At 44.6% G+C, this 26,287-nt stretch overlaps 1 protein-coding gene across 1 annotated transcript in view; it reads left to right on the top strand.

The window, feature by feature from the left end:
- BRWD1 (bromodomain and WD repeat domain containing 1) overlaps positions 1-26,287 on the top strand; it is a 2,503,800-nt gene that overhangs the window by 875,898 nt on the left and 1,601,615 nt on the right. Inside the window, exon 20 of the mRNA XM_086935423.1 lies at positions 693-783. Coding sequence (XP_086791549.1) covers positions 693-783 — 91 coding nt within the window. The remainder of the gene's footprint in view (positions 1-692; positions 784-26,287) is intronic.

Genomic DNA, 26,287 nt, shown 5'->3' with positions numbered 1-26,287 from the left:
CATCACTCACATAGTTCACTCCATCTCTGCCAATGGCTAAAAACAATCTGGGGATGGAGGCGATGCCCATGCGCACTGTAGTCCAGGGGAGGAGCCACTTATCTCGTGATACTTCGAAGACTCTTCCAGGACAACAATGTGCAATCATCCGGACCAAACACTAGGCGGCGATCTATGCACAGATATGAATGTCAGCAGCCCTACATGCCAAGAACAGATGCATACTGGTAAGTAGCATTTGCATTCCTGCTGATGCGTTATCTGACAACCCTATCCACATTGCACTTCTTAGCACTTCACTTATCTAGCAGAGATAAAGAGACCGTAATGCACAAATATCCACCCTCCAACTCACTCACGACCACCCTTCTCTGAGTTAGATTGCCTTTGCCAGACCTAGTCATGAAGTCCGGTGAGAGCATTTTACTCGGACCCTTACAACAACAAAGGATTGTCAGTTTCCCAAATCCTATCAAATAACCTATTCTACTTTTCTTTTATCTCTCTCAGTATTGCCAAATATCACCTTCACTAAAATGTGTTCATTCTTTAAATGTTCCCTATTAGTGTGAGGAGTGTTTTTTTGGCCGTGTTTTATTCTAGATACAATACAATGGAGATTATTTACCACAGATTTGCTTTCATTTGAAACTAAATTGGATTTCACAATTTGCTGTTTACTTACTTTACAGACCTCAAGAAGACTATAGAATTTCAAAAGGGGAAGAAGAAAAAACATTTTACATGTCTGAGAAGAAAAGGAAACCACATTATTTGCAAATGGTAAGAAAGTACCTATTCAATGACCATCTGCCCGTTTATAAAAAGTAAACGAGGACTAGTCCTCCTAACATGTTCTCTTAATGAATGCATTCAGATGAAATGTTCACCCTCACTTAGCTGTTCTCCGAAAACCCTTTATGAAGTGGCTTTAAAAATAAAGTTTAACACTAACATACCATTCATGATTCAGCAGACTTGTAGCCCTTGCTGTATTTACTATGGCAAAGCTATAGCGAGATTAAAGTCACTTAATTCTGCAGTTTGTTTGATCTATCTCTTCAAATCTCACTTGTTTCAGTTCTGCCCATGAGAATAATAATACCAGTGGTGGAATCAATTTAACCTTTGTCCTTGCTTTCACAGGTGAGTTTTATGACCTTTCCAATTTGAAGGAGAGGGCCATTCTGACAGCCATTTATTCGAATAGAGACTTCTAACTTCAGATTCCTCACCATTTGAATATTCCCCAGTTGTCAGACTGGATCTGGAAACTTTTGAGCAGCATGTATGCGTGCTGGTAGGTGGTAACACCCAGCTCCACGCAGATGCAGTTTTTCCCAGGAAAGATTAATGGAGCCTATATTAGACCCATCCCTGTGCGCTGATGCCAGTTTTCTTTCCACACTACCAGACGTGGACCCGAGGCTATCTCTCAAAGACCCATTTACCTAATAAAAAAATCTGAATTCTAGTGTACACGAATAATGTTGCCTCCCAAAGCTAAAGGTTTTACATCCTGCAAGGACTATCGCAAACAAATGTATGTGACAGATACTCATCAGATTTGCCTGCAATGCCTGGAGTTGAGCCTCAACTTTAAAGTCTTCAGTAACTGTGCATCAATGAACCCGAAGGCCATACGTGTCTGCGAGGCAATACTCTGCACCTGAAGAATCTGCAACAAGACCCTTCCAAGTTAAAGGGTAAATTCTGGTTTCGTTCATGGTTCACAGGTTGCACAAGTCGTTCCCTAGGTTAGTCATCATCGCGCTCAAAATCTTTGGGTAAGTAGTAGAAGAAAACATAAAAAATCTAAGCAGGACTGTGCCCATTCCGACCACTTAGTGTGAATATAACACCCAGGCAAATCTCTAATAACCACTAGCACATGAATACTGGCATTTGCCAAACAAAATAACTGTGATCAACAACTGTTTTTGCACATAAGATACATTTTAATTCCTTTTATAGGACATGATTAAATGATAAAAATGGATACATGATTATACATAAATGGTAAAATATTTCAGCATTGTTCCATATGCATAAATTCAGACACTCGTCAATTACAATATAAAAAACTAAAAGATGGTTTCCTGTCTACGTGTTTCAACACAGGTGTGTCTTCCTCAGGACTGTACCATCGTATTTCTGTAAGACATGTTTTAAAAGATATATTTACAAATTTATATTTACAGTGCAAAAAACAGTTTGTATTTTGGATTACAATATCATGTGTCAAAAGCTTGTGGTTTTCATATTATTGATAATACCGCTCATAAACATATATGATGATATGCAGATTTACATAAAAAAACCTTATTTATACATATATACACACATCTCTGTCAAATCTACACAACTCTATTTACATAATTACAACATATTACAAAGACCTAATGTGTTCAGTATGACCATTTTTTACTATTTCCCTCATTTTGAGAAGTTTATTATATTGAGACAATCTTACGGTAGGGAAAGGAAAGAAATATAAGTGGGAGAGGGAAAAAGGATGAAGAAAAGAAGTTTTCACTTGATTTCGAGTATATTAAAAAAACATTTAAATTATTTTTCATGAATAACTGATAACGATTTATTGTGATATACACAATTCACATCTCAAATATTACCCTGTCATATTGTGTAATCTAATCGGATTTTATAGCACTTTTCTTTTTTCTTTTTCACGATAGGTTAACGGGGTATAGTAGATATTCATTTACTAGTGGATCTATCTAAAGACAGTTACTCCAAACAAACGATTCGCATCAGTTTATGCTTACCTAGATAGACAAATTATGCGGCTGACATCGAATACTCGCATTGAAAAGGGTTATGCAGATATAAAGGTAGCGGCAGAAGATTTATTTCTCTGAAATTGGATAACAACCATTAGAATTAGCAATAAGGTCATCTTTCATTGCAATAGAACAGAGATTTTATTGTTGGCGCTATCTTATTTACTCTATACTAGAACACGCTCTCTTTTTGTATTGATGTGCGTTCTCCGGATACTTATTACCTGATAGTATATGTTAACATGCGGTATTCCTATTTCTAATTTGGAATAAAGGGACATACCTAATGTACCTTAACCAAACGATGCTATACTTAAATGGTTAAGTTCGTAACGCATGCTGCTCCGCTTACCCTATTGCTTGGTTCCTTTACTCCTCTACTGCTCTAGTGCCAACATGAACGAACGATATGCGATGTTGATTCCAGTCTGAAACAGGGGGGGTACATCCCACATTATGTGGTCACCTAGTTTGTACATGACGTCTTCCTTACATACTAATAGACAGTAGCTTTCTTACCAAGATATAAAGATTTTTTCTCTGCAGTACTGATTTCTCTGAGGCGCTATGTGGCACTGGTTCGATCGAACGTTCCTGGTTAGAAGTTCTTTTATCTAGATCATGGAGGAAGTGTAACGCGCATTACATTACATTGATTGAACAAAATGATTTTCCATCTACTTTAAAGAGGACAACTCGCATTTATAATTATTTAGTTTATGTACGTCCTTTTATTAACTTATCGAAGGATAGTGGGCTTCTTACCAATTTTAAAATAATTTCGAGCGGTAGGACTTCTGTGGGACGCCACTCGTCAGCGGTGTATTCAAACGTCCCAGATATGATGGTCTTTTCTCTAGATAACAAGAAGAACGCAGTACAGATGCTATTATTTTATGTGTGCCATATTAAAAATGTCATAAACACAGTCCGCTTGTTACCGAGGATTATGTTGTTACCTGTATGTGTGCAGGTTGAGACAAACCGGCTGCCAAAGGTTCCCGGCGTCTTATATCTAGAGAGAGACAGAAACGCGATTCGCGTTATACTACGGAAATATGTGATAATTTTAGCCGATTCCTAAAGCGTGTTCGTGCAGTATAAGGCTTACCTTGATTTATGTAGAAAAGGCAGACCGGTAGCGCTGAGATCCCGGCGGTATCTGAATTTTCAGGCAAGAATTTGACAAGCAAGTTTTCATTGGTTTATATAACGCCTACGTCTATTGGTTTGCTTCCTATCACGTGTGTCTTAAAGGGAAATTCCTCACTGTTTATATTAACGGTGTACCCAGATCTAGTATAGAACGTTCCATAGAAATGGTTTTATGGAAACTATGCTTAAATACTATGGGAGACCCAAATTTCTACTTATTTGACTTATTATAGATATTAGGAGTGACAAGTTTATAGTGTTTATTTGTTACAGTATCGCATTTATCCATTGTAGGTCATTATTTAAACCATGGGTAAATGTGTTTAAAGAAAAGATCCAGTAGACCTCTCTTTTTTTTCTTATTTTATCTCCGCCATTATTATTAGATGTATGGATCTTTTCTAAGATCCGCCATCGAATCTGTGACGGAGAGTGATAAATTTCAGAGAAATGGGACGCCAAAGGTGCTGTCAATTTGCATGTTTTGATAGCAGACCTGTGTTCTGTGAGTCGGAGTTTCATTGTTCTTGAGGTTTCTCCGACATAACCTAAATTGCAAGGACATAATAAAAGATAGACAATATTACTTGTATTGCAGGTCCACAGTTCCTTGGCTTGTATTTTTACTTGATTGAATGTGAATGTTTCACCTGATATGATGCCATCACATGATTGGCATGTGCCACATCTCGAGGTTCCTCTAATGGCATTACCACCATCAAATGATTTCTGTATATATGGAATTTTGTTGCTAGGTCCCTCGAAACGTGATCTCACCACTAGATCTTTTAGATTTTTGTTGCGACGATGCGCAAACATGGGCTTTGGTAGTTTTGGTTGGGTAGATTCTACATTCAACAAATGCCAATTTGAGTTGATGATCTGTCTGACTGTGGCATTTAGGGGGGAATGCTTGGTAATACAAACTAGCTTTTGTTCTTTTTGTTGTTTGTTGGAGTTGAGTAAAGCGTCTCGATCAAAATATCGAGCTCGTTTATATGCTTCACGTACTAGTCGGTGTGGGTACCCACGTGCAATGAATTTTTGTTTCATTTGTTCGGACTGAACATCATAGCCTTTAATGTTGGTACAGTTTCTACGCACCCTAAGAAACTGGGAAAACGGTATACCATCCTTCTGGTTTCTAGGGTGGTAGCTACTGAAATGGAGCAACGTGTTTCTTGCTGTTGACTTAATATGTAAGTCAACCTCCAGTTTGTTAGATACGTTTTTTTATATATATATCAAGAAACTCAACCTTGACTGCGTCTATGTGTGCAGTGAAGCGAAGATTGCTATCTGCCAAGTTTATCCATTCCAAGAATTCTTGTAGAGTCTGTTCCCCATTGGTCCAGATGAAAAATATATCATCTATAAACCGGTACCAATGGGAAACAGACTCGTAGAATGGTGCCATCTCATTGTATATATTTTGAGATTCAAATTTTGCCATGTAGATATTGGCTATCGATGGTGCCATTGCTGCCCCCATACTGACGCCTCTCGTCTGTTGGTACATATGTTCCCCAAATTGGAACACATTCTCCTGAAGTACTATTGACAAGCATTGTAAAATAAATGGCTTATTGCATGGTATATGATGAAGGTCAGTAAACCAACTCGTGGCCTCTATAGCTCCTTTTTGAGGGATGTTGCTATAGAGGGATTCAACATCCAAAGTCACTAAAAGGTCTTTCTTTTCATTGAATGGTAAATGTTCAACCTTTGCGATGATAGCCCCTGTATATTTAATATATGAGGGGGTGAATTGTATGTATGGTCTCAGAATGTTGTCAAGATATTTTGATAAGGCTTCAGTGGGAGTGCCAATGGTTGAAACAATCGGACGGTAGGGTGGATTTCCTCATTTTTGTGCATTTTAGGTGTACCCTAAATGCAAGCTATCTTTTTCTGGGATTTGTTTAGATAATTATGCTCCTTTTTTGTGATTATATCATTGTTCAGAGCTTGAGTAGTTATTTTTTGAATTAGTTTAGTTACTCTTTCTGTTGGATTTTTGGTGACTTTTTTGTAGAATATAGGGTCATTAAGCATTGTGAGCATGTTTGTTTCATATGAGACAGAATCAATCAAAACAAAGCCACCACCCTTGTCACTACTTTTTATTACCACTGATTTGTTGTTCTTTAAATTATATAGGGCAGTATGTTCCTCTCTCGAGATATTATATATTGGTTTAGGTGCATACCGAAGAGCTGATGTTAGTTTATTAATTACTACTTTTTCAAAAATAGCCATCTCAGGGCCCAGCTGGTCTAAAGTCGGGGTAAAGGTGGATGGTAAGGATACGATATTATTCGTATTGACATCTATTTCTATATTATCTCTGTTCATGAAGAACTTCTGTAGTCTAATCTTTCTAAAAAAGGAGTGTATCTCTTGGTGAAGTTCAAATAGATTGGTGTTTGAATGGGGTACAAATGATAAGCCTATAGTTAAAATAGAAACGTCAGAATCTGAGAGGACATGATTAGAGAGATTAAAAATGGGTATTAGATCCACTGCCTTTGGTATTGCTTGTTGCGGGTCTCCAAGTATTGTTGGGGCTCTATGGGATATTGATGGGATTGGTAGTGGCCTCTCGACTGTGGCTGAAATCGGACTCGTTGTCGCCCCCGTTTTGCTCCGCGATATCCTAAAAAAGGTTGACGCTGATTTCTACGGCCACTGTTAGGGTTATATGGACCCTCTTCTTGATAGTTTGAGTCACCATCTGATTCTGGATCTGATGAATCAGAAAAGGTATTAATTTTGGGTGGGTTATAGTTTGTTCCTCCTTGTTGGTATTCTGTTTTGTAGAAACTATCCCCAAGGTATGGGTAGGTACGTTCTATTGTATAAAATCTTTTGTCCTTTGAGAATATCTCATTTTTTCTCTTCGTGAGATACTCAGAAAAAAACAAAATATCTTTTTTTTAAAGCTTCTAGCTGTTTTTCTGCTTCCTCTAAGGTGGTAGATTTTTTTATTTTGTCCTCTAATTCGTCTATCTCTTTTTTAACTTCCGCAGCCAATTCTTTAGATGTTGCAATGATAAGGATCATAAGATCTCGCGAGCACCTGCTCGCTATCATACTCCACTTATGAAGAAATGTTCTTACATCTACGAATAACCCTGGGATGTTTCTAATTCTTAAGCCTAATGGGATGATACCTGCTTTTAAATAGTTCAACATGAACTCTCCATGGGCTTCTATTCTTATTAGTTTTTTCCTTAGATTAGATAATTTTCCTACATCACTATTATTTTGAAAAGTGGGGACCAAACTCTGATTTTGGGGTACTGTTATGCCTACTAATGTGGCAAATTCTTCGTCTGAGAAGCCATAGGTTTCCATCTGAGCCATTTTTTTTAGGGTGAAGACAGTATAGAAAAAGAAAGAAAGATGAAGAAAGAATGTTAAATATAACAAAGTAATAAGGGGTATTATCTCTCACACACACAATTTTTAAACAAATCTAAGCTATTACATACAATTTGCATCGAGCGGTATATGGGTTATAGATAGCAATTAAGTCCCACACGGAGAGTCCGTGGGTAATAATCTGTGAAACAAACAAGGACCCCCTGATATGGATCAATGTGGGATGTACCCCCCCTGTTTCAGACTGGAATCAACATCGCATATCGTTCTTTGATGTTGGCACTAGAGCAGTAGAGGAGTAAAGGAACAAAGCAATAGGGTAAGCGGAGCAGCATGCGTTACGAACTTAACCATTTAAGTATACGTTACGTTACGTTAAAAGAATTTGTACCGCGCACGTTCACCAACGGTTTCATGGCGTATAGCATCGTTTGGTTAAGGTACATTAGGTATGTCCCTTTATTCCAAATTAGAAATAGGAATACCGCATGTTAACATATACTATCAGGTAATAAGTATCCGGAGAACGCACATCAATACAAAAAGAGAGCGTGTTCTAGTATAGAGTAAATAAGATAGCGCCAACAATAAAATCTGTTCTATTGCAATGAAAGATGACCTTATTGCTAATTCTAATGCTTGTTATCCAATTTCAGAGAAATAAATCTTCTGCCTCTACCTTTATATCTGCATAACCCTTTTTCAATGCGAGTATTCGATGTCAGCCGCATAATTTGTCTATCTAGGTAAGCATAAACTGATGCGAATCGTTTGTTTGGAGTAACTGTCTTTAGATAGATCCTCTATTAAATGAATATCTACTATACCCCGTCAACCTATCGTGAAAAAGAAAAAAGAAAAGTGCTATGAAATCCGATTAGATTACACAATATGACAGGGTAATATTTGAGATGTGAATTGTGTATATCACAATAAATCGTTATCGGTTATTCATGAAAAATAATTTAAATGTTTTTTTAATATACTCGAAATCAAGTGAAAACTTCTTTTCTACATCCTTTTTCCCTCTCCCACTTACATTTCTTTCCTTTCCCTACCTTAAGATTGTCTCAATATAATAAACTTCTCAAAATGAGGGAAATAGTAAAAAATGGTCATACTGAACACATTAGGTCTTTGTAATATGTTGTAATATGTTGTAATTATGTAAATAGAGTTGTGTAGATTTGACAGAGATGTGTGTATATATGTATAAATAAGGTTTTTTTATGTAAATCTGTATATCATCATATATGTTTATGAGCGGTATTCTCAATAATATGAAAACCACAAGCTTTTGACACATGATATTGTAATCCAAAATATAAACTGTTTTTTGCACTGTAAATATAAATTTGTAAATATATCTTTTAAAACATGTCTTACAGAAATACGATGGTAAAGTCCTGAGGAAGACACACCTGTGTCGAAACGCGTAGACAGGAAACCATCTTTTAGTTTTTTTATATTGTAATTGATGAGTGTCTGAATTTATGCATATGCAACAATGCTGAAATATTTTACCATTTCTGTATAATCATGTATCAATTTTTATCATTTAATCATGTCCTATAAAAGGAATTAAAATGTATCTTATGTGCAAAAACAGTTGTTGATCACAGTTATTTTGTTTGGCAAATGCCAGTATTCATGTGCTAGTGGTTATTTGAGATTTGCCTGGGTGTTATATTCACACTAATTGTTTGCCCTGACCCAGGAAATTGATCCATATCAGGGGGTCCTTGTTTGTTTAACAGCCCATTTCAACCACTCTCACACTGCAAGGGCGTCACCTTGACTTTGGATCTTGCTTTCGAAGTTGATCGACATTGGAGCCTATGCCACAAATTGTCTTGATCGACATTGGAGCCTATGCCACAAATTGTCTTTGCTGAACCAGAGTTTCTGTGACATAGAGGCAGATTGAAGATCTGTGAGGCCATGCTCTGACGCTTCAGATACTTACTGACTCCCTGTGGCACAACTTTGAGCCGCAAGGAGCAGAGTTCCTCCTTCTGGAATACTGATGGTGGGTTCACCCTCTAAATCTGCCACTGGGCCCCCCTTGCTCCCATTCAGACTCCACCTCCATTGCCCTGCCCCCTGCTGGTTCTTTGAGCATTGATGCCAAGTCCTTCAATGCCACAGAACAAGGTGCCCATTGTGTACTCTGCACATATTGCGAGTTGCTGCTGCCCAGGCTTTGATATTTTAGCACTCCTCCCCTGAGAGCTTCTTGGTTGACACGGCCAATGACACTGAATACCTTTCAGACTACTTCCCCCGATAAGGAGTCCAAATAAGCGAACACCTATGGGAAGAGGGGATTTTCTTCTAAATGCTTGCCCCATAAATCTGTGAACAACATCTGCCTCCTGAGCTGCTATTTCCATTCTGTTTGGGATTTGGTGGCTCAAGTCCTCCCAGGTGTCCCAGATGACCTATGATTTGTACTCACCCTAGCAATGCAGGATGGTCGTGATGCAGTCAAGTTAACTATTCATTGTGGCGTGGAAATCAACTGTTCCATTGGGCGAGCCATTGACACGAGCACTGTCATGTTTGGCTGCTGCCGACTGGTTTCTCAGGTGACGTCCAGCAATTCCTTATGGGGATGTCCTTTGATGGAGCCCAAACCACCTCTGCTTTCCCTTTAGTACATCCACCCGGTTGGAGGCAGAATCCATCTGACAGGCTTCGAACCACAGATTCCTTACCTTAGAATTATCCCCATGCGTCTAACTTAATCAGGAACTATTTTGTGAGCAGTACCTGTGCATGCTAGTCGGTGGCAATGTTTGGCTCCACCTGGCGTCGTCTGTGGTGGTGATGTAGCGCGGTTGTTAGAAGTTGGCCTGATATGTGATGTCCACTATTCTAGTGGGCACCCTGCATCAGTCCAAACAACCCTTATGGTGATGGTTGTAAAGTCAACCTTATAGACCAGCTATCCTAATGGTAGCATGGACAAAGTAGTCTTAGGCTAATACTTCAGAGAGCATGTGAAGCCAATTGTTTTACCAATAATAACCTTTTGAATACCAAATGAAAGGACACCACACAAGGTATATATCAAATATATATGTATTTATTACGAACACAACCCCTCTGCACTCTTTATGAGGTCAGAGTTTGAGATACAGCACAAGTGACTCAATAAGCATACTATAAGTTGCACAAATACAATTCTACCCTAGGGGCCTCACGAACCATATACTAAGTAAGTGGTATAAGATTCACTTCAGGACAGGTGAATAGGCTTAGGGTCTAGGGAATCGCTGGGACTACACTGAACAACCACAGGTTAGGAAGTAGGAGTCTCACAGGATGTGTATGCAGTGTCTAAACACCAATGCAGGTTCTCAGACTTTCAATGGGAACGTAAAGTTAACAAAGTAGTTGATTTCGGACACTTCCGGGTGGACTTCGGGAAAACCCAGTTAAAGTAGTTATTACCCACGGAAGCACCGGAGTACTCTAGTTACCTCACACAGGGAAGCCGGGTGCATAGGTGTTCTTTCGTGTTAGGTTTTGTCATCGAATCCTGTGGAGAACTGCACAAAGATGCTACAGGCGACCAGGAGGAAGATGTCCGGTTGGATCCAAGGGTGGATCAAAGCAGTGAAGAACCTGAAAGCAGAGGGGACAGAGTCTGGGTCACTAGCCAGTGACCAGGAAGGAACCAGGTGATGTCGAACTGCGAACAGGTGAAGAAGTGAAGCTTCTCTCTGCAGCCACGTGGACAGGAGGAGTCGACAATGGCCAGGAGCTGGATACAGACTGTCCTACGAAGGATCTCGCTGTTGGCGGTGTCGGCTTCCAGATTGGAGTGAACAAGCCTTGGCAAAGGCAACCCACGCAGGAAGGGAAGATCGGCTTCTGTTCAGACCAGCAAGTTCTGGGGAGCTTCCCCTTTACAGAAATGCAGGAGCAAGCCCGGAGCAACCAGGCAAGCGGTGTTGTTTCATAAAGATGTCTTCAAGAGGGCCACTAGCCAGTGGGCTAGCAACCGCGAAGACGCGTTGAGGAGAAATGCAAGAGCAGGCCCCACACGGCACTCGTGGAGTGTGGAGGGCTGAGCTTCGGTGCACTTACGGCTCCGGGTTAGGGCTTCTCAAGTCCCAATGCACAACTTCGAGGATGCCTCAGAAGCTGCACAGTTATCAAAAAGCAGGTACTGCAGGTAGTCCGGTCCCACGTCTCTCGTGTCCGCCACAGGTCTCAGCTTTGCTGTGGATGTGGGTCGGGGTCAGAGAAGTTGAAGTCCAGAGGCTGCGTCGCTAAGTCTTCGGGCTCCGGCGGGAGCGTCCACAAAGCAGACCGGCAAGTCACTGATGGTGCCTGTTTGCACAGGGTGGTCATTCCTTGACCACAAGAGAGATTCTCCAGTCTTCTAGTTGCAGTAGAATGTCGAAGGTCCAGAGTTTCGTTTCAGAGTTTCAGTTCAGGATAATCTAATGTCTCTAGGCACAGCTCCTAGCTTTATACTAATCTAAGGGGCTGGATTACCTGCTAGGTCCCTCCTATGGGTGGAACCTGGGACGGGGCTGGTTACACCCCTTTCCCTTTGTCCAGTTTCGCGCTGGGGCTAGAGTTCCCCAGCAACATGTTTGAACCGGGCTATGCATGGATCACCTTGTGTGCCCCAGGCAGTGTCTCATTTCATTCAACCCACCCTGCTCTAATACACTATAGCTTGTCTGAAGAAGGTGCTAGCACCTCCCAAGGCAGGAAACCTATTGTCCAGGCCTCCCCTGCCGGAGTTTCGTCCAGCAGCAGCAGGTCAGACTCGTGTCTGTGGCAGCAGCATCCATTTTGTGGTGCTGAGGCTCTGTTTAACTTTAACCGGGTAAAGCTACAACTACATGTCTTCTCCCTCTAGAAGGGTGGAATGCTACCCCCGCCGCTAGGACTGGCGGGAGGGGGGTAGTATTCCAAAGCGTATGACACCGTACACGACCTGTTTTGATAAAGCCAAACCAAAGTTAGTATTAACCGTGAGGATTATAATGTACTTAAGAGTATATGGTATGGCTATATCATAGAACAGCTATAAGGACATGGTTCCGAAAGCTGCATACAGGCTCAGCTCATGCTAGAGCACCATCTCACATAAAACCAAGCACTCTGCCTTCAGGATTGTCAAGTCCTGCCATAGGAGTAACTTATATGTATAAACCTATATGTAATGGTAGGTATAGGGATACTATACCTAAGCAAGGGGTGATTACACGACCTTGCCCCAGCTGAATGATCAGCTAGTTGTGTCAATTTGGATGGCCAACCAGGGGTGGCATAATACATGCTGCATCCCCTGGTGAGCCTTGGATGCACCTATGCCCTGGGTACCTATGGTACACTATACAGGGGCTCACAAAGGTGACCCAATACCCAACTAGGTATGTACCTAAAGTACACTGTATGAATTTAGAGAGAACAGCTGGGCTGTGGGTCTGATTAGCAGGCCCACAGCCACACTAAAGTCGAGAAACCATTATATCAGAGCAAAAAGTGGGGGTGACCATAGGAAGCAGACCCTATTCTCCTACATCTGTGACATCAGATATTTTCTTTCTACGCTATTCAGCGCAGATTCAGAGAGAGCTACCGCCAGTAAATTTTTGTCTAACCTTTTTTTTACTTTTTGTCAGTTTTTTTTTAGATCGCCTTCCTGGTGCAGCAGGGATGTCCACTAGGAAAGCTGGATTTAAACCCTGCTGTACCTGTTATTAACAGATGTCGGTGACTTATCCGCGTTTTATTTGACTTTAGTGCCTCGAGCATGACCATGACGTAAAGACCTGCGTCTACTGCTGAGCATCCCAAGTCCTTGAGGGAGCGGCACCTCAAGCTTCATGGCACTTGACATGCAACATCGCAACAGTTTCGATCCTGGCCGAGCGGAAGGTCCCAAGAATTGTCACACAGCCATCGATCTCAATCACATTCGAAGTCATCTGGTCAACTCGCACAAGAAGAAAAAAAGTAAGAAGTCGAAGAGGTTTTTAACTTCACCCCATCCGTCAAAGTCATCCGAGAAGAGGGAGTTAAATCATTCAAGGCCTGGCTCTGCAATGAGCCTGCACCTGGGCCTGCTCCATGCTTCTCAGAGTTTTCGAGAGACGGAGGCCTTGCACCTCATATTTGTGTGGCCCATCCTTGGTGGTGCTCTTTCGGACCCCAGCATGACCTCCTGATATCCACAGTTGGATCCTGACCGGCGCTGGTCATACCACCTCGACCTTCACCCAACCTCAGTCCCGATGTTGACGCAATTTCCTGCCCTGTCCTCTCCTCAGGGGACCCCAGTATGTTCACACAACACCCTACCCCCAAAAAGCTTAGTGATCCAAGCCTCCACTTTCCAAATAAACCCTGCATATACCCTACCACTCCACTGGATAGGGAATCCAAGAGGCTGCACACCTTAGGCAAGAAAATATTTTCTTTACCAGCCTGGCACTTTTGGCCATTACTCCCATACACTGTGGGAGTCTGTTGCGCAGGTGCTGCCCATGGTCCCGAACCATCGTCTCCCAAGCTATGACAGATGGGAGAGATGCAGCCAAGTTCACGATCAGATGTGGACTGGGGACGACCGACTCACTACTCAGATCAGTTTCCTTGTCCGTGGCCTTAGGCGCCATGCCTGGCTGAGAACAAGTGTCTTTTCATGGCCGAGGACACAGTACTCTCAGACCCCGTGGATCGTGCAGCCTGAATTCGGGCCAGTACACCTCCCCAAGCAGCCGCAGCCTCCAAACTTCTTTAGTTTGCCCTCCAGATATCATCGGTCACCATTGGGAGGCAGGATACGCCATCACTTGCACCACTGGAAGACAATAACATCAGACTATGTTGTTCAGATTTTCTGAACAAGCTTCTTCCTCCCCTTCTTGACTACCCTTCCACCCATGCCACCCACTTGCGACAGGCTGGCAGAGGACCTTTTGTAGGGATCTTGCTTTTTATGTGGTAGCGCCAATGTAAGGGCACACTATGCAAAAAGTACAAATGACCCTTATTGGTTTCAAATGCTTACATTTATAATTGCAAGTGCTTTGTTTGTGGTAGTGTGGTTGTGCAGTTTAGGCTTATCAGAGGGGGTAGTGTTAAGTATTTGTTAAACATAAGAGTCAATAATTGAGGCACACACTCTGGTCGAAAATCCACAGATTCACAGATTTCTATATAAATTGAGACACCAAGTTCATCGATATGAATTCTTACGGTAATAGAAAATAGTAGAATAACGGTTTTGAGATATGAGCCTCAAATGAGGTATGTAGAAAAGTAGGATCTGCTTTCATGGTTACCCCCACTTTTTGCTAGGCGTCGGTGTGTTTTTGACCTAGTCTGACTGGGATCCTGCTAATCAGGACCACAGTCACTGTGCTTTCTCCCCTAAATTAACATGGTAAGTACTTTGGTACCTCCACAGCTGGCTACGGGTGTACCTTTGTTAATACCTGTAGGAGGCTGACCTAGTATATGGTGCACCCTTATTTAACACCTTGGCTGCTAAGGGAATTTTCCTCTGGTGCTGAATTGTTGAAAAGCCCCTTGTACATGACGAGCTCAGCTCGTCATCAGCACAGCTCCACTGTGCCTCATGACGAGCTGAGCTCGTCATGAGCATCGAAGGGGTTAAGTGAAGCACCTTGCACTAATCAAGACAACCGTTATGGTGGTTTTAGGGGTCTTAGACAATCTTAGAAGCTCTCTAAGTGGTAGCTGTGGAGAGCAGCCTTCAGTCTTAGTCCAGAAGGAATTTTAAGCAGCTTGTTTTACCAGTTCTAATCATGTAGTGTAGGTTAAAAAAAAAAGTATCACACGGTGTAGTGATAAAAATGTCTATTACACAAACATTGCTATATCTCCTACCCGAAGATATCAACACAAATACACACAATACTTCAATTGTGAATAGGTAAGTAAGCACAAAACACGGTGGTCTCCAGCGGGGAGACCAAACCATATACTAAAAAAGTGGAATGCTAACTGCGACAAAAGTTGGGACTTGGACCAGGATACTCAGAAGAGCTGGGGACACAAGGAACTGCCCAAGGTAAGTACCCAGGAACACCATGGAGGCTGTGTGCAGAGTGGAAACACAGCCACATACTCAATGGAAGTCAACTGAAAAGTTGCGGTCCTGTTTTGAAAAAGGAGGACCCTTCCCAGTGGACCCTGAAGAAACCTCTTTGAAGACAGAAGGTTAGAGACTCACCCCACCCGTGGATAACCCAGGAACCAGGATACCTACATCAAGGAAGCCGGGTACATAGGTGCAAAGTGTTGTCGAAAACTGCTGTAGACCACAATGGAGGACTTCTGTAAAGAGGCCGCTGGTGAAGACTGTGCAAGAGTCTGGTGGAATCCATGGGTGGATTCTTGTAGAGAAGAACCTGCAAGCAGAAGGGCCAGAGTCTATGCCACTCGTAGGTGACCAGGAGGCAGGGAAGAGCAATGCGAGGTACAAGGCAAGTCCGGTCAGTGCCTGCAGCTGCCAGGCGACCGCTCCTCCTCCCCAAAGGGAGATGCTGCTTCGTTGTAGAAGCACTGGACAGTCCCCTACAGGATTGGAAGGATGCATAGCTTTTGGAGAAGCTTGGTTGGTGCAATTGTCGAGGTGCCAGTAGCAAGGCAGGCTTTGAAGCCAAGTTCAGGGTAAGTCATCAGTTCTCGCCGTGATTACTCTCTTCTGTCCTTCGGTTCCCTGTTAGACGAATCTGAGTTCCTTGTGACAGGGGGACCCCTAACATACTGAAATTAGGGGAGTTTAGGGTAGTAGCCATAAAGCTACTTTCACCAGGGGGTGACTGCAGCCCATATTGGACCACTTCCAGTGAAGAGTGGGCATACTTTTGACCCTGAGCTACTAGTTTCACTAAAATGAAAATGATGAAACTCTGCTTCGACTGTCTACATCAGGCAGCCCACCTTAGGGGTATGCCCAGCCTGTAAGTGTAGAAGAATGGGGCTAAGTCCCTTGAGGCGACTTGGACAAGGTATGCACCACTATAAAGAAATGTTACATTTCAAATTAAACAATTTGGAACACATCATTATTGTATGATTGACCAAACCAAATTTATTACAATTGACTGCCTGGTCAACATGCTCTGTTCAAACCACATTAAGGGTAATCCCAGATTACCGATTCTTAAATACCGAATCATACCGATTCGGTATTTAAGAACTGGCAATCGGGATGTAGGTAATTTTACCGAATTAATTACCGAATCGGTATGATTCAGTAATAAATGAATCGGTTTTTACCGATTCTGTAATTGCCACCGATTCCTATGGGCCTTAAGGCCCATAGGAATCAATGTCAATTTCCGAATCTGTAAATACCGATTCGGTAAAATTACCGAATTTGCAAGGGGGACAGGGTGTCACTTTGACACCCTGTTGCACCCCTGATTCTGGCTTGTGTGCCATGTGTCACACATACATGCCCTAAGAGCATGTATGTGTGCCACATAGCACATGTGCATGTACACAGGAATTCGTTATTTACCATGACACCGGTCGGTAACGGCCGATTTCGGCCGTTACCGACAGGTATTTGGTGACCTACATCTGGCCCCTAGTCTATTAAATGAACTTGAATTGAATCTTCTATACAATCAATCACATAAAAACAATCATAATTATTCAATAACTGTGATTAGTCCTCTTGAAATGACGTACACCCAAAGCATTTCGGGACAACTTGTACCTTTTTCAAGGGCCAATCTGAAAAAGATAAATGAAAAATACTAATGTACAGACCTGTCCGAAGAACCATTTGCATTGCACTTACATGTTCATGCTATTATAAACCCCGCTTTATTACATGACAGTCTTGTGTTTTCTGAAAAAGTCTGAGTGTATCAATGTTCATCATGTTTGTTTGAGGTGAATTATGTGAATCCTGTATTCATGCCCAGTCACCTTGAAGCCACCGTAATTTCAAACCCACAAAAAGCTTCACAATGTGCCAGTTATTTAAATGTCTTAAGCCACTTGAGATTCAGCCATCCTGGTTTTTATGCCACCATTCATCTCATGCCATGCAGCATAAAATAATTAGATTACAAACCACTTCACAATGTATCTGATGTTTAAGCGTCTCAAACCATTTCCAATAGCTTTCCAGCCAGCCTGATTTCTGTACCACTGTGCATCTCATGCAACCGCAAAGTAACAAAATTGTACCCGCCTGAATTTCACGGTCATGCATATTGTGCAGCAAAAAACATACTAATATCGCTGGGTGTGGTTACCAAATAAATACTATGGCAGTCAATGTATCAATCTGTGAAAATAATTGTTAAAGAAAACAAACAGCTTCATCGAGAATTCCGTCTTTGTGATGTTTTTTGTAGCTAATACTAACTCAGTGGTTGATAACATACGTACCTCCAGGTGCCTTTCAATGCTCAAGCACCCAGTCTCTTTTTTTGATATTTTGGGATTTACTGACGACTCATATCCCAAACACCATGCTGCTGAACAAACTAGAGTGTAAACGCAAAAATATATACATACTCACAACTGTGGGTTTCCCAGTGTGCCAACGAAATGTTAGAGTATCGCTTACCAAATGAGACTCCGTCTTGCTGCAAAACTGCGTCCTGCCTTCATCAATCCCTCGGTGTCAGTACTATGCTTAAACTTTAACCACCAACGGAAGTAGTCTATAGTTAACGCCCAAGACGACTGACTAAGATCATGTTGTGTCTCCTGTTTTTTCATGAGAGCCGATTTCCCATGGCTGGCATGTTGAAATAGAGCAAAAATGGATATTGAAACCCACTACGTACCGCTTGTCTATAAAACCAAGTAACAAACATCTAAAATTAATCCCATCAACAAACCTCTTGTGGCATGCTGGAAATACAAAACGTTAATGTTGAGATAAGTTGTTTGACAATGCAATTTCCAAAAAATCGCCCTTAACAAAATAAGTTTTCTCAGGTGTGTTACAAGTGGCCCAAAGTGTAGGTGAATGATGGTGTCTGTAGGTGGTAACATTGTATGTCTAAAAAAGTAATTCGAAACATATCATAGACTATTAAATCATTGTATTGGTTATACTGTGAACCTATACTAAGATAGGTGAACATTTCAAAGGAAACACCCCATATCTAATTTGTCATTGAGCCTCTTGGGTTCATTGTCTCTTAATCCAGTATATTTCTCTTTGTGACAAAATTTTAGAATTGTCTCTGGCAGCATTGTTTGAGAGTACCTCTATGATCTGGAACCTAATTTGAGCAATAGATTGTCTGTGTTCAGTCCAATGTACCTCTAGGTTCGAATTGACGTTATGATTATGGATTCTGCTCTTGTACTCTGTTAATCTGATCTTTATTTTTCTCTCGGTCTTCCCTATGGAGGGCAAGCCACAGGCAGCACAGCAATTTAATAGCGTAGATAGCATTGCTCATGTTGCAATCAGCAGAGTGGGTCAAACAAATATTTTCTCCTATCCTGGGATGCACCAAAATATTACCTGTCATTATGTTGTTGCAATGAATACAGTTCAAAACATTTTTGGTACCCTCAGCCTGGCGATCTTGAGATGGTTTCTTTGTCGACAGGATTTCTTTTGTGTTTCTTAATCTGGTATATGCAAAAAGTGTTTTTTGTTCAAAGAGCTTGTGGAAATCTGGTTTGTCTTGTAGTAATTTCCAACTTTTCTTAATAATTCTTTTTTAAATTATTTTCTCCATTTATTTTATTTTGAGAGGTTTTTAGATTACACCAATGCATGTTGCAGGTCTTCAGCATGATATTGCGTAGTACATAATTTAGATCTAGGCATACAGTAACAATGCACCTTACCTCCCCCTCCCCCTCTCCCCCTCCTAACCTACTAAGGATCCTCCACCAGCTACTATAAGGAACAGCCAAGAAGAGTGCAAGACCAATCGAAGAGTCCATAGTTGAGTTCAGTTTGCATAGTCCAAAATCGTGTTCACCATGAAAGGCATTGTCTCTGTAGCAGGAGTAAAGAGCAATATTAATCCTTAAAGCTAGACCCACCGCCCCTCCCCCCGCACGCCCTCCCTCTTGCCTTTAAACCACATAGCTTCGTCCCTACCACAATCACACTTCAAATTCACACCCCCTCTGCAACTTCATCCCCATTGTTGACTGTGTCACCATCCGCTTGCTGACTCAGCAGGTAGGTTATCAGGGGTCCCCATATGTCCCTGGGGTTCCCATATGTCCCTGGGCCGGGATATCAGTGGCAATTGTTCTGCATACGCTTGGAGATGTTCCTGCCAGGTTGACATATCATGTATCCAGGTCTTAAATTTGGGTGCCCTGCCCCTTCCCCATCTGCAAGCTACCTGTCGCCGGGCCAGGACTATAGCCATTACTAGAAATTTGCGGTGCGGTGTAACTACATCAGTGACCAACCCTAGCAAGGCCCTCACCGGGGTCGGCTCAATGGGGACACCCAGCATCGCAGCCAGTCCTTCAAAGACCTCTTCCCAGTACCTGGCCACCTGGGGGCACGTCCATGCCAGGTGCAGAAAGTCAGCCAGCCCCTGGCCACAGTGGGAGCACTTGTCATCGTCTCTGAGGTGGAGCCTGTGTAACCTCGCTGGTGTGATATAGCTGATGCAGGAACTTAAACTAGAGCAAGCCCAACCTGCTACTGCCAGTAAGCGCTTCTGTCTGAAGGCATGCCAATTCCCACTGGTCATCAGTAAGTGCTTCGTCTAGGTCCACGTCCCACTCCGTCCTAGCCCTCACTAGTGATCGTGGAGGAGCTGTGCTAACTCGCGCACACAGCCGGGAAATTACCTGCGTGGGGGCTTCTGTCTGTAGCATTAAGTGGAGGGGCACTAATGCGTCCGGTTCTTTCTGAAAGTCCGGTGTCTTAGCGTGGATACATTGCTTAAACCTAGTATACAGAAAGAGGTGCATAAATGAGTAAAGAGTTATTCCCAAAGAATTGTTCTGCTGTCCAAAACTCGTCCTATATGTACAAATCACCCCAGGTCGTGTAGTTGTCTGTGTAACAGATTGTGGCATATCCTTTCAGGCGTGACAGATAGCAAAAGGCAGCTGCGTAATGATATTTTAGGTGAGTACATCTGGGTCACGCCTTCGGCCCGAGCCAGCCAGGACCAAGCTGTGACCGTGCAATCCACAGTGGACGGGCCTGCACCCCTCTCATTATACGGCACAAGCCCATATCCCGTCGTTGGGATAGGGGCCATGTAGCCATCTTCCACAGCCAAATGGGGCATGTATGGAGGGGGATGAAACCAGTACACCGCAAAGTGCGCCTGTGCGCTATGGTAGTACTGCTCAAAGTCAGGTATATCAAACCCTCCGAAACAGTACGGTAATTGAGGGGTGTCTAGTTTCAGCGGCTCCTGTTTGCCTCCCCATATTAAGCGCACCAATTGCGTCTTCAGTGTCTTAAAAAAGTAGGCACCCGGATGGTAGGGGATATTTATGAACCAATATAAAAATTTGGGCAGTATGACCATCTTGATTAGAGATACCCTCCTGGCCATCGAGAGGGGCATCCAAAGCCATTTAGTGATGTTGTCTGTCACTTTAGTCATGGCCCGCCTATAGTTCGTTCTCATTAATGCCTCCTTATCCCTGGTCACATGAATGCCCAAATACTTAAAGTCCTCTGACTCCCACTGCAGTGGGTAGTCTAGTGCATGAGTAGTTGTGTGCTCTGTTAGGGGAAACACGGCAGACTTACCCCAGTTAATTCGCACTCCAGCAATGGCCCGAATTTGGTGATCTCCCGCAAGACCAATCAAATCTAAACGACCCCACGACGCTCAGCATTGGTTCACAGACCAACTGAAGGCCAACAAACTCCTTCTTCGTCAGGCTGAGCGCCGTTGGAGGCGTAACTTTGATCCCTTATTGAAGTCTGCTTACATTGATTTATTAAAATCTTACAAAAAATCTATTATTTTGGCCAAATCTGCCCATTTCTTTCAGAAAGTTATCAACTCTGCATCCAAGACAAAAGAAATGTTTTCAATTGTAGCTGAACTTTCTTTACCCGACCGTGTAACACCTCAGCCTCAGCCTTCACAAGCTTTGTGCGACTCCCTTAATTCTTTTTTTATTGACAAGATCTCCACGATTAAAAACAATATTCCCCCTACCACCATGTCTCAGGTTAGCGCCCTTCCTCCTTCTAATCCTCACTCCCTGAACGTATTCCCCCCTATCTCCTTAGACACCTTTCGTTCATTACTCTTGGCTGTGGGCTCAGGCTCCCCCAAGGACTGTTGCCCTCCCCAAATCCTAAGAGATGCCTTTATGGCCTGTCCCGGCCCTCCTCTGGACCTTTTAAATCGTTCACTCTCCACAGGCTCTGTCCCCAATGCTTTCAAAAGCGCTGTGGTAGTACCTATTCTAAAAAAAACCCGGTTCCGACCCTGCGGTCCTGGGTAACTATCGACCTATTTCCCTTCTCCCATACCTGGGGAAGGTCTTGGAAACCTACGTCACCCGTTGCCTGAGTACTTTCATCGAGGAAACTATTTTTCCTCGATGATCAACAGGCTGGCTTCAGACCCTCCCATTCCACGGAGGCAGTGGTGATAGCGGTTATGGACACGCTGAGACAGGGGGCTGATAAGAACATGGCCCAGGCCCTAGTGTTACTCGATCTCTCGGCCGCTTTTGACACGGTCGACCATGACATCTTGGTCGACCGTGTCAGAAATGCTGGGATCTCGGGCCTGGCCCTGTCTTGGATTGTGTCCTTCCTCCAACTCCGGACCCAATCTGTACACTTGTCTTCCTTTTCTGCCCCCTGCATTTCACTTTCCTGTGGTGTCCCTCAGGGTTCTGCTTTATCCCCTCTTTTGTTTAATCTTTATATGCAGCCTCTCCTGGTCTCTCTCCGTCATTCCTCAGTTACCACGTTTAATTATGCAGATGATCTGCAACTTATCTTTCCTATTGACTCCTCCCCTCTCTCCTGCTCTAATTTCCAAACCACTATGCTCTCCATCTATGAGTGGATGAACTTCAGCCAGCTGAAGCTCAATCCTAGCAAGACAGAGCTGGTCCTGATTGGTGGGCCCCCACATCCTTGGACTCCCAACTTCTGGCCCCCTGCCCTTGGCCCCCCTCCCTGCCCAGTTGACTCCGTGAAGAGCCTAGGTGTTACCATCTCCAGTGACCTCTCGATGCGGCCGCATATTAAAGCTGTTACCTCGGCCTGCTTCTTCCATCTTCGCAGGATCGGGAAGATCCGAAGGTTCCTATCTCCAGAGGCTCTCATTCTTGTCCTCTTGGCCCTGGTTACCTCACGTTTAGACTATGCCAACTGTCTATACGTGGGGATTCCAGCATACCATCTTCAACGGCTCCAACTGGTGCAAAACCAGGCAGCCAGATGAATCTTCCAGCAGCCCAAACACCAACATGTCACCCCGTTGTTAAAAACCCTTCACTGGCTCCCAGTTGCGCAACGTTGCATCTTTAAACTGGGCTGCACTATTTTCAAATATTTTTGTTTCTGCCCCTGCTTTCATTTCTCTCAGCCTGCATCCTTATGCTCCTTCCCGACACCTCAGATCCTCTGCCCACAATCTGCTGATCATTCCCAGGTTCAGACGCAAGAAGCATGGTGGTGCTGGCTTCTCCTTCCTTGCCCCGTCCACTTGGAACTCCCTTCCCCTCCCAATTAGGCTCACTTCTGATTACCCCACTTTCCGCAAATCTCTGAAAACGTATTTGTTCCGTCTTGCTCACGGCTAGCTGCTTACACTCCCTGTGTCCTCTTCCATGGTCCTCGAGCGCCAAGAAACCAATTGGTGTATGTGCGCGGTATTAAACACTTTTAACATAACATAACAAGACCGGGTTGAGATTTTCTTGCAGCTTATGTATGTACAGCGTGATGTCATCCGCATAGAGGGACACCAACACTGGAAGGGTATATAAGGCCTCTATGATTGTGATGTTGCCGTAATTTGGCTGCTAACGGCTCAATGGCAAATAAAACCGGGGAAAGGGGGCATCCCTGCCTTGTCCCTCTCGAGATATGGATGGCCTCCGATCTAGCACCATTTAGCAGAACCCTGGCACAAGGCGCTGTGTACAACAATTTAATCCAGCATAAAAGGGTCTCTGGCATTCCCATATGTGACAATGTCCCCATCACCTAATCCCATTGTATTGAATCAAACGCTTTGGCGGTGTCTAAAAAGTCAGCCACCGCTGCCCTGTTGGGGGTCTATGTCCTGTATTATTGCCAGGAGAGTCCGGAGGTTTTGCGTCGTAGCCCTATTCGGCACAAACCCTGCCTGGTCAGGTAGCACCAGGCGGTCCAGAAGGAGGTTAAACCTTGTGGCTAGTACCTTTGCCAGTATTTTAGTGTCGCTATTAAGCAACAATAGGGGCCGGTAGGAATCGCAAACATCCGGGGGTTTGCCAGGTTTAAGCAGAGACATACTTTGGGCTTCTCTCATAGTGGTGGGTAGACTGCCCTCCTCAAAGGCCTCATAAAACATTGCCTTCAGAATGGGTGCCACAATGGAGGCATAGGTCTTGTAAAAGTCGATGGGGATCCCGTCCGATCCGGGGGCCTTAGTTGACCGCATGGACATAATTGCTTCCTTGATCTCATCCACCTCAAGTTCCTGGGCCAGAAATTGGCGCTGAGCGTTCCCCAGCCAGGCCAGCGCCACGTCTTCAAAATGTTCCCCAAGTTGTAACGGGTGCTGCCGCTGTGTCGAGTAGAGTTTTTTATAATAACTCGTCATTATGGTCATCTGGTCTGTAAGAGTACTGCGTGGCGTCCCCTACTCATCCTGCAATACTACGATATAATTGCTAAATCTGGGGGGCCTCACCGAGCTAGCAAGTGATTTTCCTGGTCTGTCTCCTTCGCCATATTTCCGAGCAGTAATATGTTTCCCTCTGAACTTACACTCCCTCTCAGCAGCATTTGTATATTCCGTCATTTTCTCACGTAGCTGAGCCTTAAGCTTCCCTGCCTCGTCACCTCTTAGTATCGTCTGTTCTAACTCCCCTATCTAGGTCTCCAGTTTGTTCAGGTTGCGGTGGAGTTCTTTTAATATACCCCCTCATTTGAAATGCACCATCCCCTCACAGTCACTTTAAACGCTTCCCACACTGTTGTTAGGCTAGCTACTGAATCTGAAAGAGACACGTTAGTGATAGATTCCTTACCTTAGAATATCCCCAGGCGTCAGACTGGATCCGGAAACTTTTGCGTAGCAATACCCCTGCGCGCCGGTAGGCGTCGTCTGCAGCTCCGCGTCCGTCGTCGGCGTCGTGAGCGCCGGGATGACGTCGTCGGAGTACTTAGACGGCGCCCATGCGCGCTGACGTCAGTTCTTCTTTTTTCCGCGCCAGCTAGCGCAGATCCGGAAGAAGCTCTACCCCCAGTCAATTTTTGACTGAAATTTTTGATCCTTTTGATCTCTCTCTCTTTATCGATTTCTCGACTGTCGGTGCCAGGGATGCCCGGGTTCAAGCCTTGCTCGAAGTGCGGCTGACTCATGTCGGTCACGGACCCCCATCGCCGGTGCCTGAAGTGCTTAGGCCTCGACCACGACGATCGATCCTGCTCCGACTGCCGGGCCCTGACGTTGAAGGCTAGGCGGGAGCGGTCCCGCAAGCGTCTCGAACTGAGGCAGTCGGCCCCGCGCCGCTCCAGGTCCCGGTCCCGGTCCCACGGGAGGTCGAGGGACAGGTCGCGAGGTCGGAGTCATCGACGCTCCGGAAGTGGACACCGATCGTCTGGTTCCAAGTCCTCAGGTAAGAGGCATGAGAGGTCGGAGCGACGTCATCGATCCTCCGACCAGCCCCGACGCTCTCACGATGCGGCCGGGGACTCGGGCGACACCGCCCACGCGGCTCCGCGGGAGTCGCAAGCGTCGCCGCCTGCCCCACACCTTCGGGTCCCTGGGCACGGCGCGACGCCGGAGGAGGTCGAGAGGTACCTCATGGCCATGAGGGCCCTCCCTCCTACGTCTGACTCTACTGCCTGGAGGGTGGCCATGACTCCCGGTCCTCTCTGGACTGTAGGGCTATGGCCCCGAAGGCCTTGAGGGAGAGGCGCCGTTCAAGGTCCAGGGGTCGTTCTCGTGACCACTCGCAGAGCCATCATCACCGCTCCTCGGGATCCAAGTTTTCTCCCTCTGATTTGGGTATGAGACGACACAAAAAGAAGTTGAAGAAGCGTGTTTGCTCTCCGACGTTCCCCCGTCGGTCCTCAGATGAGGGGGACAGGGGCTCCGCCCCTGCGGCTCCTTCAGAGCTTAGGAGTCCCGCAGCCTACCCGCCTTACCCGGGTCCGTCGGCGACTCCCGCACAGATGCAAGAATTCCTTGCTGCCATTGACCCGCAGTCCCGTGTCAGGATCCTGCTGGTCCGTCAACTCCTCTGGCGGATCTAGCCCCGTCGCCCGTGCCACAGGATCCTGCGCCTCTGGCTCCGGCCACGGCGCCAAGAGGTCCAATGCTGCCGGCTCCAGCTCCGGTGCAGCCCTCTGCTCCGCCGGTGGCGCTGCAGTGGATACCGCCTGGTTCCGCTTCTGCCCCGGTTACTGGATGGTTTTTTCCCCGTCTGGGATCCGAATTTGGGCACGGCGCCGGCTCGGCCCCAGCCTGCGCCGTTCCCGGCACCGTTTCTTCCCTCCTCGATCCTTGCCCCGCCGCAAGAGCACCAGTGGCGAAGGACGATTGGGAGGGGTCGGAGGACCCTCTTGCTCGTCAGTGTGATTCCGAGCAGGACTGGATGGACGATTTAGAGGAGGCCGACAGCCTTGACGTCTCCTCTGATCCGAGGTTTGCCTGTCCCCTTCCCACTATGGAGGAAGGTGCCTCGTATGCGGTGGTACTCTGTCGGGCAGCGGAGGTCCTTAACCTCGATCTCCCCACTGTGACCCTTAAGACTAATCTCCTCACTGAGGTGCT

This window comes from Lissotriton vulgaris, chromosome 8, assembly GCF_964263255.1.
Source record: "Lissotriton vulgaris chromosome 8, aLisVul1.2, whole genome shotgun sequence".
Classification (NCBI taxonomy): Eukaryota; Metazoa; Chordata; class Amphibia; order Caudata; family Salamandridae; genus Lissotriton; species Lissotriton vulgaris.
The sequence above is the reverse complement of the archived record's forward strand: the minus strand, read 5'-3'. Positions and strand labels throughout refer to the sequence as shown.